This window comes from Rhinoderma darwinii, chromosome 4 (genome assembly GCF_050947455.1).
Source record: "Rhinoderma darwinii isolate aRhiDar2 chromosome 4, aRhiDar2.hap1, whole genome shotgun sequence".
Classification (NCBI taxonomy): domain Eukaryota; kingdom Metazoa; phylum Chordata; class Amphibia; order Anura; family Rhinodermatidae; genus Rhinoderma; species Rhinoderma darwinii.
Window position 1 is genome coordinate 353637184 of NC_134690.1, and position 17462 is coordinate 353654645.

Genomic DNA, 17462 nt, shown 5'->3' on the forward strand with positions numbered 1-17462 from the left:
AGAGAAGTGCATGACGCGGATTGGTCAGCGTCATACACTCCTCTGTACAACGCCCACTTGGTCACATAGTAAAACACGCCCAATTGTCCATTGAGAAACTCATTAGCATAAAGCTAATATAGGTCCTAACCCCCGTCAAATGATAGTTTTTCTAAATAAAAAACACTGCTGTAATCTACATTACAGCGCCGATCACATTATGTACAAGATAGGCCACTTATAATCTGGTGACAGAGCCTCTTTAAGCAGTATAGGGTGTTCATGCATCTCTTTAAATTCTAGATACATTTATACATTCACATACTAGCTGTATGGTCCATCTTTTATCTCCTGTTGACCAGCTTCATGTGGCTTCTATTTTATTTTTCTTTGTGCATTTTATATATATATATATATATATATATATATTAAAAGGTATATTTTATATTCATACATTTGTTATACTCCGTTCAGTTCGATTTTGAGTTTAAAACTACTACCAAGCAAAATCTTTGCTCCAGAAGGAAAATGGTGGTCCTTCTGGTATCCTTTTGGTGGCCCAAACAGAAATATGACCACATGTGGGGTATTACTGTATTCTGGAGAACTCGCACCCAATAAATTAAGTGTCTCCAGTGGTACATTTTGGGCACAACACCGTGGGCACTAAAATGGCATATCTGTAGAAAATGGCAATATTCAATCTGCAATATCTACTGTACTAATTTTTGCAAAATGCTCACTACACTACTAGATGAATTCCTTGAGGGATGTAGTTTCCAAAATAAGGTAATTTTTGGTGGTTTCCATTGTACTGGTACCTCAGCCCAATGCAACATGGTGTCCGAAAACAAATCTTGTAAAATTTCCATTCCAAAAACCAAATGGCGCTCCTTCCCTTTAGAGCCTTGCTGTGTGCCCAAATAACAGTTTACGACCACATATGGGGTATTGCCTTACTTGGGAGATACTGCGTGTCAAATTTTAGGGTGTCTTTTCTACTGTATTCCTTGTAAAAATGTTAAAGGGAATGTGTTAGCAAAAAATGTTGTTTTTTTTTTTAGTTAAACAATTACCGTATATATCGGCGTACAAGACGACTTTTTACACCCTTAAAAAAATGTCAAAAGTGTGGGGTCGTCTTATATGCCGGATATTGTCTACATTAGGGATGCACTTTGCAGCCGCACAGCTCAGTATAGTAACACATGAATGTATGGGAGCGCGGCTGCGGCTGTGTAATTCAGCCACAGTCCCGCTCCTGAGTCATAAGTTCGCGGGGTCAGGATGATGCAATGCGGCCAGCGCTGCACTAATGAGCGGCGGCACTGGAGACAGAACATGGCGGGCGCGCTACAAAACACCCCCATGTTCTGTCTTCAGTGCCTGAACTGCCGCTCATTAGTGCAGCGCCGGCCGCATCACCTCATGCTGACCGCGCGCGCCCTTCCTGTCAGGAGCGGGGCAATGGCTGTATTACACAGCCGCAGCCCCGCTCTATAACTGCGGAGATCAGAGAAACCGCTCATCTCCGCCGTTATTCCCCTGAATGCTGCGATCACAGCTGACTGCAGCATTCAGGGGAAAGTGAGAAGGGGGGATGCCCCTGGATCGCGTCACAGGGAATTCCTGTGACGCGATCGAGGGCCATACCATATATGGGCAGACAGCCCAGGGTCTATTGACGGACCCCAGGGCTGTCTTACAATATTTCATGTTGCTAGGACATACCCAAGTATGTCCTAACAACTGCCTGTGTATTATCCGTCCACAGGCTAATGTACTGGCACATATCTGATATATGTCAGTACATTAAAGTTTAAAAATAAAGTAAAAACAAAGTATTGTTAAATTTTTAAAAAAATACACCTTCACCTTTTTTACAATAAACATTAAAATAAGTCTCAATACATAAAATACACACATTCAGTAATGGCGCGGACAACAATGTTTTTGCATCATTTATGATGTGTACGCTGTAAAAAAATGAAATAAACACTGCTTTCATTCACTTATTAATGTGAGGCGCGAGGTGCGATGAATTTACCCTCCATGTTCCTCACATTAATAGTAATTAACCCCATCATGTACCTCGCACATTAACCCATTATGACTGAGAAACATGATGGGATTAATTACTATAAATGTGAGGCGCGTTCAAAATTAATCACGCCTCGCGCCTCACATCAGAAAACGGAAGAATTTTTTTTTTTGTTACTGTTGGCAAAAGTATCGAAATTGGTATCGAAATCGTAATACTAAACGAAGTATCGGTATCGAAGTCCAAATTCTGGTATCGTGACATCCCTAGTCTACATATTGTCTACACACAGGTTGTGTGTTACCTTGTGAGCCTGCAGTCCGGTACACAGGCTCCCGGGATGCACGGAATCCGCCACGGATCTGAGGGAAGCCGGTATTAGCCGCCAGGGAACATCTCTGTAAGATCCTCTGGCCCGCCCTTTCCTCTCATTCCTTGCCTCAGATCTCGCGCGATGAAGCAGCCTATCTGCGCATGCGCGAGTTCAAAGAGACAGAGTCCTGGGTCCTGCCGCCGATGGCCATAGTGAAGCGCTCCTGCACGAAATGGTGAGTATATCTTAAATTCTATATTTTAAGGGTAAAAGTTGGGGGTCGTCTTATACGCCCAGTCGTCTTATACGCCGACATATACGGTAGTGTGTGGGTGATTAAACATTGTTCTAATTTTTTTTTTTTTTTTTTCATGAGTCAGGAAATATTATAAATTGGATTCTAATTTATAATATTTCCCATTGCTGGTCACTAGATGGAGCAATTCCCAAAATTGCAGCATTGCATGTGGTAAAGCAACCACATTGCTCTATGCTGCAAAATTGGGAAAAAATCCCTCGCTCTAGTGAGCTCTCAGAATTCCCCCCCCCCCCCCCCCTTCCTTTATCCTGGCTAGTGCCGGAACAAACGAGGGGATTGAACGGTCTAACCTCCTACACTGTGTCGCCATTTTTTGAGCTAACACACAGTGTAGTAGGTTAACATACACTAGTGTAAACACAGTAAAACACTTACATACATAGAAATCACTTACCTGCTCCAGTCGCCGCCGCTCCCTCCGGACCGTCCGCTCCGTCTGCTGCCGCTGCTCCATGTGCACAAGTCCGGAAGCCGCGACCGGAAGTAGTAATCTTACTGTCCGGCCGCGACTTCCGGTCCACAGGAAAATGGTGCCGGACGGCGCGCATTTCAAATTGGACTGTGTGGGAGCGGCGCATGCGCCGTTCCCACACAGACGGCGTACACCATAGTGGATGGAACGGGCCCCGTTCGCAGTCCCTATGGGACTGGGGCTGTCGTATTCCATGTCTGTATGTGTCGTTAATCGACACATACAGAAATTGGAAAAAAAATGGCAGCCCCCCATAGGGAAGAAAAAGTGTAAAAATAAAAAAAAGTAACACGCAAATAAATACAAACATTTTTAATAAAACACTAACATCAAACTGATATAAAAAAAAAAAAATTGTGGCGACACTGTTCCTTTAAGCTAAAATGTCATATCAGAAAAATTTAATTTACATTTTTATGGCCCAATTGTAATAAAATCTATAAAAACACTTGTGGGTCAAAATATTCACTACAACCCTACTTTAATTCCTCTAGGGATGATGTCTCGAATGGGGTCACAATGGGGAATTTCTACTGTACTAGTACCTCAGGAAGCTTTGCACATACTACATGGCGCCCAGAAACCAGTTCAGCAAAATATGTGCTTAAAAAGTCAAATGGCGCTCCTTCCCTTCTGCCGTGTGTCCAAACAGAAGTTTGTGATTGCATATGGTGTATTGCTGTACTCGGGAGAAAATGCTTTACAAGCGTTGAGGTGATTTTTCTCCTATAGTCCTTGTGAAAATGCAAAATTTTAAGCTAGAACTACATCTTATTGGAATTTTTTTGTTTCACATCCCAATTCTAATAAATTCAGCAAAAACCTGTGGGGTCAAAATGCTCCCTACACCCCTAGATTAATGCCTCAAGTGGTGTAGTTTACCAAAAGGAGTAAACTTTCAGAGTTTTTTACTGTACTGGTACCTCAGGGGCTTTGTAAATGCAACATGGCGCCCAGGGATCATTCCAGCAAAATCTGCGCTCCAAATGGCGCTTCATCCCTTCTGAGTCCTGCTGTGTATCCAAACAGCAGGTTATGACCACATATGGATTATTTCCCTACTCTGAAGAAGTGATTTTACAAATGATGGGGTGCTTTTTCTCCTTTATTTCATGAGAAAATGTAACCATTTTTAACTACAGCCATGTCTTATTGGGGAAAAATAAATTACATTTTTAATTTTCACTGCCCATTTCTAATAAAATCTAGGAGACACCTGTGGGGTCAAAATGCTCACTGTACCACTAGATGTTTTCCACAATGGGTGTAGTTTGCCAAATGGAGTGACATTTTGGGAGTTTCTACTGTACTGGTACCTTTACCTTTAAAATCAGCACTCCAAAAGCCAAATGGTGCGCCTTCCCTGCTGTGTAGTAATGTAATGCAATTTTTCAATATCACTACCCAATTCTAATCAAATCTATGGAACACCTGTGGGGTCAAAATGCTCACTTCACCCCTAGATTTCCTTGTGAGGTGTAGTTTCTAAAGTGGGTTTTTTTTTTGTTTTGTTTTTTATATAGGCGTTTCCTTTATTTTGGCACCACAAGACCTCTTCTAACCTGACATGGTGCCTAAAATATAATCTAATAAAAAGTAAGCCCCAAAATCCCCTAAGTGCTCCTGAGGCCTGTTTTTTAGTCAGTAACACACTAGGGCCACATGTTGGATATTTCTAAAACTGCAGAATCTGGGAAATAAATATTGAGTTACGTTTCTCTTGTAAAACCTTCTGTGTTACAGAAAAAATGGATTCAAACTCAATTTCTGCAAAAAAATAAAAATAAAATTGTCAATCTCACCTCCACTTTGCTTCAATTCCTGTGAAACGCCTAAAGGGTAAAGAGACATTCTAAATGTTGTCTTGAATACTTTGAGGGGTGCAGTTTTTAATATGGGGTGATTTATTGGGGTTTCCCAAAATATACTGAATGAACTGGACCCTTTAAAAATAGGCTTTTGACATTTTCTTGACAATGTGAGAAATTGCTGCTAAACCTATAAGCCTTAGGAAACGTTCAGACGTGGCGTAATTTATCCGCTGCAAATGTTGGTGCAGATTTGGGGCAATTACGCAATGAATCTGCACCAACATTTGTATATTTGACAGGTAATTCAGACGTTGCAGATATCACAGCGGACTTGCCACAGATTTCAGGCTTTTGCATTGCAAAGGCTGAAATCTGCAGTGAAATTCCACCACTTCTCTGCAATGGAAAGAACATGGAGGGAATAATCTGCACCGCGGCCTAATTTCCACACAGTTATTTTCTGCAACGTCTGAAATAACTTTCCTAAAAATGTATAGAAAGAAATGATAACGGCTGCTGCAGAATTCCACTGTGGACCGTCCACAGTGGAATTCGACAGCAATTCCGCCACGTCTGAATGTGCCCTTATAACGTCCTAGAAAAATTAAAATGATACCAACATAAACTAGACATATAGCAGATGTTAACTAGTAACTATTTTGTATGGTACTATTATCTGTCTTACAAGCAGATATATTAAAATTTAGAAAAATGCTAATTTTTGCAATTTTTCTCCATCTAGGGGTTTTTCACAAATAAGCAATGAATTTATCTACCAAATTTTTACCCCTGACAAAGTACAAAATGTCACGTGAAAACTGTCTCCGAATCGCTTGGATCGGTGAAATCCTTCCAAAGTTATTACCACGTAAAGTGACACGTCCGATTTTAAACATGGGTCTGCGACAGGAACGGGTTTAGGTCTAAAATAGGCTGGTCCGCAAGGGCTTAAATAATGTAACACCTGTATGTATTTTTACTGGTTTACAAAACCACTTTTTCCCCAAAAAAACAAACAATTTACTGTGCAACTGTTAGTTTTTTGTTTTATGAACTTTTATTTTTGTTAGTCCTTCTGGGGGTCTTCACAATGCGATCTTCCTGCTGATATACTTTGATTTACTCTGTATACACTGGATTACACGGGCAGACTATTAGAACGTGCCTGTGGCATGGCCTAATGGGCATTGTCATGGCAGGCGACCCTTCCCGTGACGTGCATGTATGTGGTTGTTATGTGATTATTCGTTATGGGGTTTGACGGAGAGAGACAAACTCCATATTAATGCCTTTGGGTTTAGAATAGCATGGGCTCAAACATCCTGTAGGTTTTTCCAATACTTCTGTCCATACGGTGTACTAGCACCTGCTCCTATGCTGCCTGTTCTTCGCAGAATTGATAACATTGGTGTAACCTTACGACTTTGTCTTGCACTAAAAAGCCACGCTGGCACTTGGAGGAACGTTACAGGAGAGGCAGAGTTTTGGGGGCATCCTGGCAGGACCTCCATAGGAAACTGAAGATATGTTAAGTTAACATACAATCACTGATCAAAGTATGTTAGAAATAGTAGTTCTATATTTTTTGTAAGCCATGCTTAAAAATTGGTAAACTTTTGTCAAAAATGTGGTTTTAAAATCGATCATAGGATCCTATTCTCTATACTAGCAGATTAACCCTGCAGATGGAGATCTCCTCTATCCCATAAGTAAAAAGACTAAATGATTGTGATTGACATTCAGCATTAGCAGATAGAATTTGCTTTGTAATGCTTTATGAAAAATTGGAAATAAAATGTCAAATGGCAATTATTTTTTTTAATTTATTTCTCTCCCAAGCCTAAAGAATGCAATAACATCAAGATACCAGTTGATACAAGCAAGCCAAACCCAAATGAGGTGGAGTTTGACAACTTGTACTTGGATATGAATGGCATCATCCATCCATGTACTCACCCGGAGGACAAGTAAATATCATTCTTTTCGTTGTTGCTATTTATGACCTAAAGGATAAGACTCTAATATATTCTTTTGGTCTTATTTTTAGAGCTGCACCTAAGAATGAAGATGAGATGATGGTGGCCATTTTTGAATACATGGATAGATTGTTTAATATCATAAGGCCAAGGAGGTTGCTGTACATGGCTATAGATGGCGTGGTAAGTGTCTTCATTCTGAACATCAGTTATTCAACTCTGCGCTATTGAAATTCTATAGTGATCTTTAGGAAAAGCTAAGCGGTTAGCAGAGGTCACAAAAACTAGAGCCAGGCTGGTCATGTGAATTCTAAAAACATCTGTCCTTCGATAGTAACTCTATTTAAAGGGGAACTCCACACAGAAATCCAGCATGAACACACAATCCCCATGGTGCAGTTGTTCCCTGCCTCACTTATTTTATTTTGTATATTGGGAATTAATACTGGAGTCCCTGTGGGCAGCATCTCAGCCCAGTTACACTAGCGAAAACCATTTTGGCTGTTTTTACATGTGAGGGATTTGTTGTGGTTTTTGTTAAATTACAGGAAAATGCTGTTTTCTGTCGTCTTTAGAAAAGCAGAGACACTGAATAAAACCTGCACATTAAATACCTCTCTAGTCCTCCTGAACGCAGGATGGAGATGCTGCAGGTATCCAAATTTACAGCGGTTTACAGTACCAGCCACGTGGATGAGATTTGAAACGTCATCCATATGCTGTGAAACATGATTCGCACGGAAAGCCTCATTCTGCTATGGATGTTCACGTCGGATTTCACCCCTTTTCAATGTAGAAAGGGGGAAATCCGAAGCAAAATTTACATGTAACATGAAGTTTTTGCTGCGGATAATCCGCAATAAATGTGCTAGGTGTGTGGGTACCCCTAAGGGTTCAGAAATCTTAAGGTATTTTTTTTTTACTGCTTAAGCCTGAATAGCTCCACAATGCCAATGTTTGTAGACTCAGAGCTTACAAACGTACCATCCTGCATCAAGGGACAGATCCGGATTTACAATCCTAAACCTCTAACAAGTGTAATAAATCTTAGAGACTTAAAATTGAATACATATGTTAAGATTATAGGGCTGAATAAATCATCCGTTATCTCTTCCTGATCTTTCTTCAGGGGCTGGAAAAGCCTCTCAAGCCCATACACTGGAGCCAACTCTATATACAAATTGATTTATTTAGGAAGTCTTCTGATGCATTTTGGATTTTTAACTCTTTATTTGAATATATAGGCACCTCGCGCTAAGATGAATCAGCAGCGATCTAGGCGTTTTAGGGCTTCCAAAGAAGGTGTAGAATTGACAGATGAGAAAAAACGTGTCCGTGAAGAAGTGATCTCTAACGGTAAGCAGATACATGACCTGTGATACCTACTGCGGCTTGCCACAGCCTGCAACTGACCACCTTTGCTGTCCCAGCAACACTTCTATGACTATTTAGGTGCTACAACCATGAAGTGTGTTTCATCTGCCGGCCGTGGAGTATTAGTGTTGAATAAAATGTTAATGTAATACTGTTGTAGCCAATAAGTTATGGAAAGCACGGCTAATGGCTGCTTTTTTCTTCTTCTAGGTGGCTACCTTCCTCCTGAAGAGGTGAAAGAGAGGTTTGACAGTAACTGCATTACTCCTGTAAGTACCTTTTTAAAATACATTGTTAAATTAATTATGTTCATTTGCTCTAATAACACAGATGCTATTTCTATTATAGGGCACAGAGTTTATGGACAACTTGGCAAAATGTCTTCGTTACTATGTTGCAGATCGTTTAAATAATGACCCTGGCTGGAAAAACCTTACTGTAAGTTAATAATATATTTTTGTTTTTTAAGCTGTATTTTATTTTTCTATTGAAGTCCATAAAGAAAGGGTGTAGGGGAGTCAGGAATTGAGCATTTTATGGTGTATAGAAAAAAACAAAACCTTTTACAGCAGGCCTGCCCAAACTAATGGTGGCAACGCTCGGCGTCTGTTTTCATTGGTAACTCTGTATCAGGTTCCAAATATATGTATATATAAAAAACATTGTGTTAGGCAATAGAAAATCTTTATTATATATATTCTTGCACAAAAAACAAAAGACTTCAAAAACTAATTCTAATTAACCCCCAGCCCACTGAAGGTCCATCATGCCACACAATAATTTTTTGCAGTATGGAGACACCTTGGAGCTCATTCCGCCACCCAAATTTAGCAGTGAATATATAGATATATACCATTCACAATATTAAGTATTTTCTGTTACTCCTCTTCTGGATCCATTTTTTATTTTTTTTTGCTTTAAAAAGAAATACACTAAACAGATTTACGTTCTGTTTTTGGGCCTTTTTTTTTTATTTTAATTTTTTTGGTGGGGGACCAAACAGCAGTGGACACATGGAAATGCATTATTGTTTTCTCTTTACTCTTCCTTTCTTTTTGGATCCACTTGTTTGGCTCAAAAATCTGAATCAAAACTGTGTGTGATCCTGAGCATTTGCCTGCTGCAGTTTCTTATGCGGTCTCATTTTTGCAGGTCATTTTATCAGATGCAAGTGCCCCTGGAGAGGGTGAACATAAAATTATGGATTACATCAGACGACAAAGAGGTACGTTGTGCTGAATTGTCGAATTACTTATCATTGTGAATTCTTACAAGGTAACTAACTTTATTTCCTCTTTTCTGAACAGCTCAGCCCCATCATGACCCTAACACTCATCATTGCTTATGCGGTGCTGATGGTAAGCACTAGATTGTGCCTTTCTGTATAATGTGGAGATTAAATTAATTCCTTTGTGCAGTTTATGCTTGTTTTTCTTAATTACAGCATTCTATGCAGTTTATAGGTCAACTTCTCAGATACATTGATGAAGCTTGTTCTTAATCTCTGTGCAAAACAACACTGCTTTAGAATGAATGCCGGCAGTTTTGGCCGATTAACAGTAAATAGCTTCATGTTTACCGTAAAATGCTTTGGCGGTTAGGTCTATTATGAAGGTAAATTGTAACATTCTCAAACTTTTGATTAAAGTGAAAGGTGCTATTGTCGGTGTAAGCGTCCAGTCTCGCGTGACGACATCGGCATGCGGCCGAAACCCCTCTCTCGCAGTGTTTAATGGCCACACCATCTTACTGACAAAATCGTCCGGCCACTGCAAGCGAGCAGGGTTTTGGTCGTATGCGGACCGTGTTCTTAGATATCACACACTGTCTGACTTAAAGCATGCTGACGTCCTTTATCCCATACAGAATGCAGCGTATTTTCAGCTTTTGCACCGCTGCATTCTGAGAGCCATTAATACTTTTATTTTGTCCCAGTTATTGTGAGGTAATTTATATATAGTGGATATAAAGTCTACACACCCCTGAAAAAAAACTGTCATTTTAACATGTTGCAAAGTCAGTACAAGATGAATAATTTCAGAACTTTTGCCACCTTTTAATGTCACCTATAATCTGTACAATTCCATTGAAAAACAAACAAGCCTTTTTCGGGTGGACAAATAAAAATATATAAATATGCACACCCGTAAACTAATACTTTGTTGAATTACCCATTGACTTTATGACAGCATTCAGTCATTTTGGGTAGAAGTCTATCAGCATGGCACATCTTGACTTGCTGATGAACTTCAGCAAAGCACTCCAAATCTGTCAGATTGCGAGGGCATCTCCTGTGTCTTCTCTTCAGGTCACCCCACAGATTTTCAATAGGATTTAGGTCTGGGCTCTGGCTGGGCCATTCCAAAACTTTGATCTTCTGGTGAAGCTATTCTTTTGTTGATTTGGAGGTATGCTTTGGGTCGTTGTCGTTCTGAAAGGTGAAATTCTTCAGCTTTTTAGCAGAGACCTGCAGGTTTTGTGCTGGTATTGACTGATATTTGGAATTGTTCATAATTCCCTTCACCTGGACTAAAGTTCCAGCTGCAGAAAAACAGCCCCAAAGTATAATGCTGCCTCCACCGTGCTTCACTGTGGGTATGGTGTTCTTTTGGTGATGTGCAGTGTTGGCTTTGCGACAAACATACCTTTTGGAATTATGGCCAGAAAGTTCAACCTTGGTCTCCTCAGACCCTAACCTGTTTTCCCACATGCTTTTGGCAGAATTGATGTAGTTTTTTGTATACCATAGCTGGGCTTGAATGTTTTTCTTTGTTAGAAAAGGCCACATTGCCACCCTATGCCACAGCCCAGACTTATGAAGAATATGGAAGATTGTTTTCACGTGCACTACACAACCAGTACCTGCCAGAAAGTCCTGCAGCTCCTTTAATGTTGCTGTAGGCCTCTTGGTAGCCTCTTTCATCTGGTCTTCATCAAGTTTTGAAGGACGTCCAGCTCTTGTTAATATCACGGTTGTGCCAAATGTAATCCACTTCTTGATGACGGTCTGCACTGTGTTCCTTGGTATATCTAATTCTTTTGAAATTCTTTGGTACCCTTCTACTGACTGATTTCTTTCAATAATCCGATCCCTTTGATGTGTTGTCAGTTCTTTACGGACCATGGCTTTTGCTGTCACATGCAACAAAGAAAATGTGGGGTTACTCAGAATCCCTTTACATAACGGCAGCTGTGTACTGACTGCTATTTAACATGAGTGATTCATGAACACAATCACATCCCCAATTATAAGAGGGTGTTCACACTTATGCAACGACATTATTGTCGTTTTGTTTTTTATTTTTCCCCTCTAAATGATTTCAGTTTGTTTTTCAATGGAATTGTACAGATTATGGGTCACAGTAAAGGTAGAAAAAGTTCTGAAATGGTTCATCTTGTACTGGATTTGTAACATGACAAACACTGGCATTTTACTAGAGGTGTGTGTGTGTCTATTGATCACCATCACAAGGTTAAACAGTCACAATGTGGCGGCTGTCACCCACAGCCGGCCCTTGTGGTTAATATCACTGGCACAGCAAGTGACATTGGTGTATAATGCTGGGTCTTGGTCTGTACATTTATGGGGTTAGGCTAAAGAAACAAAACTTTTAAGATTGTTAGTTTTATTTAGAGTCCTGTTACTTATATTGAAAAATTCATTAGATCTGTCAAGTTTCCTATTCAACTGCGTTCTTGCATGGGTAGGCTAGAACTGGGGCAAAATGTTGTTCATGTTGTAGTCCACAGCAATTGATTTTCCCATACATGATTCCGATGCATACTGCAATTTATTTGATCTTTCAATGTGTATACTACCGTATTCAAGTGATGTTACAGATCCCAAATTTGTTAGTGTGCATGATATCTAAGACCGGATTCACACGAGCGTGTTCGGTCCGTGATATACAGTCCGTACGCCGGCCGCATTTCCCGGACCGAACACACTGCAGGGAGCCGGGCTCCTCGTGTCCTAGTTATCTATGGTGCTAGGTGTCCCCGCTTCTCCGTGCAACTACTGTCCCGTATTGAAAACATGATTACAGTACGGGACAGTTTTCCGCAGCGAGGCAGGGACACCTAGCGTCATAGATAAGAACTATGATGCTAAGAACCCGGCTCCCTGAAGTGTTAGAATCGGGAAAAGCAGCTGACGTACGGACCGTATATCACGAACCGAACACGCTAGTGTGTGAGGCTCCTTTAGTCTTAGGACGTGCTGATGCAAAGATGCGATTCTGCTCTTATCAAACCTTCCCTGTTGCAGCAGAAATGTTAATAATACTTAGATGTGTCATTAAGCTTATTAAAGCTGTGTCCTGAACACCATATTGGCCTTCATATTGTTGACCATGTAAAATAAAGCCTGGTATGATGGCATAAGACCCTTAAAAATTATTGCATTTATCTTTTTATTTTTAGCTGACCTAATCATGCTTGGTCTAGCTACTCATGAACCCAACTTTACCATCATCAGAGAAGAGTTTAAGCCTAACCAACCAAGACCATGTGCATTGTGTGGTCAGGTTGGGCATGAGCTAAAAGAGTGTCAAGGAGTGGCCCGTGAGAAAAAAGGGGAGGTAAGGTTTTAGTCCAATGTTATTAGTAAAACATAGTCCTCAGGTGCTTTCTGTTAAAATCCCTGAACTTTGGTTCTGCCGTTGTTTCTTTTTTACTGGGGTAACACAAAGTAGGGCATTTTTGTACTAGTGTCTACATAGCCCAATGCTGTTCTGCAAAAGTTTTCTCTTGACATGGTTTTAAACCTTGTTTATCGAGCACTTGCTTGCGTTTTTGTTATTTTTTAAAGGGAATTTTTCACATCCCCATACATGTGCAGCATGTAATGGGGAGGTCTGCACTAACCCTGGGGCACTTCACATTGTTTTTCTACCTCCCACCGTTATTTAGATATCGGTGCCGTTATATTTGGCGCCCGATATTTAAATAACTCCCGGAACAGTCAACGGGGTGTGTACTGGAAAGGGGGCGTGTTACTATGGCTGTGACACTGTCCAATCAGATATGGACAGTGCCACAGCATGAGAGTGCGATTTGCAGTCTTCATCCGAACAGGCAAGGGGGCGTGTCAGTGCTATGGACAGAGCTGTGGAGAGCTCTCATCTCCAGCTCTTGTGAGAGATCAGTCTCGTACTTTGTCTGACAACACGCCCCCTTGCCTGGTAGGCAGACAAAGTACTAGACTGATCTCACAAGAGCTGGAGATGAGCTCTCCACAGCTCTGTCCTTAGCACTGACGCCCCCTTGCCTGTTCGGAGGAAGAGACTGCAATCGCACTGTCAATACCTGATTGGACAGTGTCACAGCCACGCCCCCTTGCCAGTACACGCCCCGTTGACTGTTCAGGGGTTTATTTAACCCCTTAATGACCGCCGATAAGCCTTTTCACGGCGGTCATTAATGGGCTTTATTCTACAGCGCCGCCATTCTACGTCGCTGCTGTAGAATAAAGTAAACAGAGCAGGGAGCCGTGAAATCTCCCTGCTCTCAGCTGCCAGAGGCAGCTGAGGGCTGGGGGCGTCCCTGCTCTGCCGGGTGAGATCGATATTAGTATCGATCTCACCCGTTTAACCCCTCAGATGCGGTGCACAATAGCATGCACCAAATCTGAATGGTTTTGGAGAGAGGGGAGGGAGCTCCCTCTCTCTCCCACCGACACCCGGCGATAAAATCGCCGAGTGTCAGTGTCTTCTATGGCAGCCGGGGGTCTAATAAAGGCCCCCAGGTCTGCCTGGAGCGAATGCCTGCTAGATCATGCCGCAGGCATGACCTAGCAGATGCCAGTCCGTTTTAAACGGACAGGCAGTAATACACTGCAATACAAAAGTATTGCAGTGTATTATAATAGCGATCGGAGGATAGTGAAGTCCCCTAGTGGGACTGGTATAAAAGTGTAATAAAGTTAATTTTAAAAAAAATATGAAAAACCCACTTTTTCCCCTTACATAATGCTTTACTATTAAAAAAAACGACAATAAAGCAAAAAAGTTACACATTTGGTATCGCCGCGTCCGTAACGACCCCGACTATAAAGCGGTTACATTATTTAACCCGCACTGTGAACGTCGTAAAAAATAAAATAAAAAACAATGGAAAAATTGCTGTTTTCTGTTAATCCTGACTTTAAAAAAATGTGATAAAAAGTGATCAAAAAGTCGCATCTACTCTCAAATGGTACCAATAAAACTGCAAGTCGTCCCGCAAAAAACAAGACCTTATACAGCTATGCCGACGCAAAAATAAAAAAGTTACAGCTCTTCGAATGTGACAATAGAAAAATGTAAAAAATGGCTTGGACATTAGGGCCCAGAATGCAAGCAGGGGGAAGGGGTTAAATATCGGGTGCCAAATATAACGGCACCGATATCGAAATAACAGTGGGAGGTAGAAAAAATCATGTAAAGTGCCCCAGGGTTTGTGCAGCCCTCCCCATTACATGCTGCACATGTATGGGGAGGTGAAAGGTTCTCTTTAATTCATTCTTTAAATTGGTGTTCTGTTTTTTTAATTCTTATTAGCATGATGAATTTGCTGGTAGTCCGCCAGGCTCTGAACAGGAATTTATCTTTATTCGTCTCAGCGTGTTACGTGAGGTATGTACCATGAAATACCCCAACTTATTTGCAGTTTACATTTTAATGTATGTTTGTAATGTACATGTTTTTTTTATTGAGTCGACCCTTCAATTAGTATTATTAGTAATGTGGTAATCTGTTTTTCAGTATCTAGAAAAAGAGCTGACAATGTCAAACTTGCCCTTCCCATTTGACTTTGAAAGAAGTGTCGATGATTGGGTCTTTATGTGCTTCTTTGTTGGCAACGATTTTTTGCCACATCTGCCGTCCCTTGAAATCAGGTAAACTGTTTTTTTTTATTTTTTTTATATATATTTTTTTTATCTAACTAAATTGTGTTCATTTTTTAATTAACTAGTATTTTTTTTCTTTCTTAGGGAAGGTGCAATTGACCGTCTTGTAACCATTTACAAGAATGTTGTGCATAAGACTGGAGTGAGTGTTTTGAGGTTGTTTTTGTTTTGTTTAATGTGCTAGTAATATTAGGCTGTGCTTTCCTTATGGTGAAAGTAAGATTTTAATCCAATTTCAGATCATTCAACACATGAAAATAAGTATTGTTGCTTGTATATATAGAATTGTATATTTGGTTAAATTCTGTCGTTTCTCATTGCCGTTCATAATGGAGTCATTCAGACTCCAGGTGATGATCACTTAGTCCCATTGCCATACACTACCCAAATAAGTTCAAGTGTATACTTGGCAAGCACATGACATATCCAGATCTCCACACTTTTGTTGTGTTCTGGATATTTCCTGTTTGTGCTAGTGGTGGTGACTTAGAGGCTCTGTCACCACATTATAAGTGCCTTATCCTACATAAGGAGATCGGCGCTATAATGTAGGTGACAGTAATGCTTTTTATTTAAAAAAAAAATATATCGATTTTTCACCACTTTATTAGCGATTTTAGATTTATGCTAATGAGTTTCTTAATGCCCAAGTGGGCGTGTTTTTACTTTAAACCAAGTGGGCGTTGTACAGAGGAGTGTATGACGCTGACCAATCGGCCTCATGCACTCCTCTCCATTCATTCATTTACTCAGCGCATGGGGATCCTGCTAGATCCTTATGTGCTGTGTTATACTAACACATTAACAATTCTGAAGTGTTTAGACAGGGAATAGACATTCCACGGGATGTCTATTCACAATCTCTGCACTTCGTTACCGTTTCTGTGGTAGTTACAGCAGATCAAGTGTAATCTCGTTGTAACCGGTGATATACAGTGTAATCTCTCGATTACGCTTCCTCTGCTGTAAGTACCATAGAAACATTAACTAAGTGCTGGGATTGTGAATAGACATTCCGTGGAATGTCTATTCACTGTCTAAACACTTCAGTATTGTTAATGTGTTAGTATAAGGCAGCACATAGCGATCTAAAAGAATCCCTTTTCGCTGACTGAATGGAGGAGTGCAGGCCACTGATTGGTCAGCGTCATACACTCCTCTGTACAACGCCCACTTGGTCTAAAGTAAAAACACTCCCACTTGGGCATTAAACTCATTAGCATAAATCTAAAATCGCTAATAAAGTGGTGAAAACAGATCGTTTTTTAAAATACAAAGCACTGCTGTCGCCTACATTATAGCGCCGATCTTATCTAGGAGATAAGGCAATTATAATGTGACAGAGCCTCTTTAAAAAAAAAATAAAAAATATCAGACAGTCTGATCCTTACAGAGGGGGAAAGACTGTCTCCAGTGCTGGAGCTAGGAGGACTAGGTCAGTATTTGATCCAGTTTATCAAGGCAGCACATTAGGAGGGGGACTGGGTTGGAGTCAGCAGATGAATACATGTCTGCCTGCCAATTCATTTCTGTATTTTTATTTTTTTACACAGGGCTACATTACGGAGAGTGGGTTTGTGAACCTGGAAAGAGTGCAGATGATCATGCTGGCTGTTGGGGAAGTTGAAGATAATATTTTCAAGAAGCGAAAAGAAGATGATGTATGTTTTAATTAATTATTTCTTAACCTGTTAGGGACCACCAATACGCCTTTTCACGGCGGCCACTAATGGGCTTTATTCTGATGCATAAGCTTTTTCACGGCGATGCATCAGAATAAATAAACAGAGCAGGGAGCCGTTAAATGTCCCTGCTCTGGCACCCCTTCTCGAACATGTGAGATCGATACCAGTATCGATCTCACCCGTTTAACCCCTCAGATGCGGCGCTCAATAGCGAGCGCCACATCTAAGTTGTTTTGGAAAGCGGGAGGGAGCTCCCTCTCATCCCACTGACACCCGGCAATAAGATCACCGAGTGTCTGTCTCCGATGGCCTAGCAGATGCCTCTCCATTTTAAAAGGACAGGCAGAAATACGCTGCAATACAAAAGTATTGCAGTGTATTCTAAATGCGATCGGGGAATCGCATATTAAAGTCCCCTAGTGGGACTAGTAAAGTGGGGGGAAAAAAAGAAATGAAAAACCCACTTTTTCCCCTTACAAAATGCTTTACTATTAAAAAAACAAAATGTAAAGTTACACATTTGGTATCGCTGCGTCCGTAATGACCCAGACTATAAGCTATTACGTTATTTAACCCGCACGGTGAACGCCGTAAAAAATAAAA

The 17462-nt window shown here is 40.7% G+C and overlaps 1 protein-coding gene across 1 annotated transcript in view; it reads left to right on the forward strand.

Moving 5' to 3' along the window:
- The window catches only part of XRN2 (5'-3' exoribonuclease 2), a 68376-nt gene that overhangs the window by 14426 nt on the left and 36488 nt on the right, over positions 1-17462 (forward strand). Inside the window, exons 2-13 of the mRNA XM_075862980.1 lie at positions 6775-6902; positions 6983-7094; positions 8156-8267; positions 8496-8554; positions 8634-8723; positions 9438-9510; positions 9593-9643; positions 12708-12865; positions 14825-14899; positions 15029-15162; positions 15259-15316; positions 16728-16835. Of these exons, the coding sequence (XP_075719095.1) occupies positions 6775-6902; positions 6983-7094; positions 8156-8267; positions 8496-8554; positions 8634-8723; positions 9438-9510; positions 9593-9643; positions 12708-12865; positions 14825-14899; positions 15029-15162; positions 15259-15316; positions 16728-16835 (1158 nt within the window). The remainder of the gene's footprint in view (positions 1-6774; positions 6903-6982; positions 7095-8155; positions 8268-8495; positions 8555-8633; positions 8724-9437; positions 9511-9592; positions 9644-12707; positions 12866-14824; positions 14900-15028; positions 15163-15258; positions 15317-16727; positions 16836-17462) is intronic.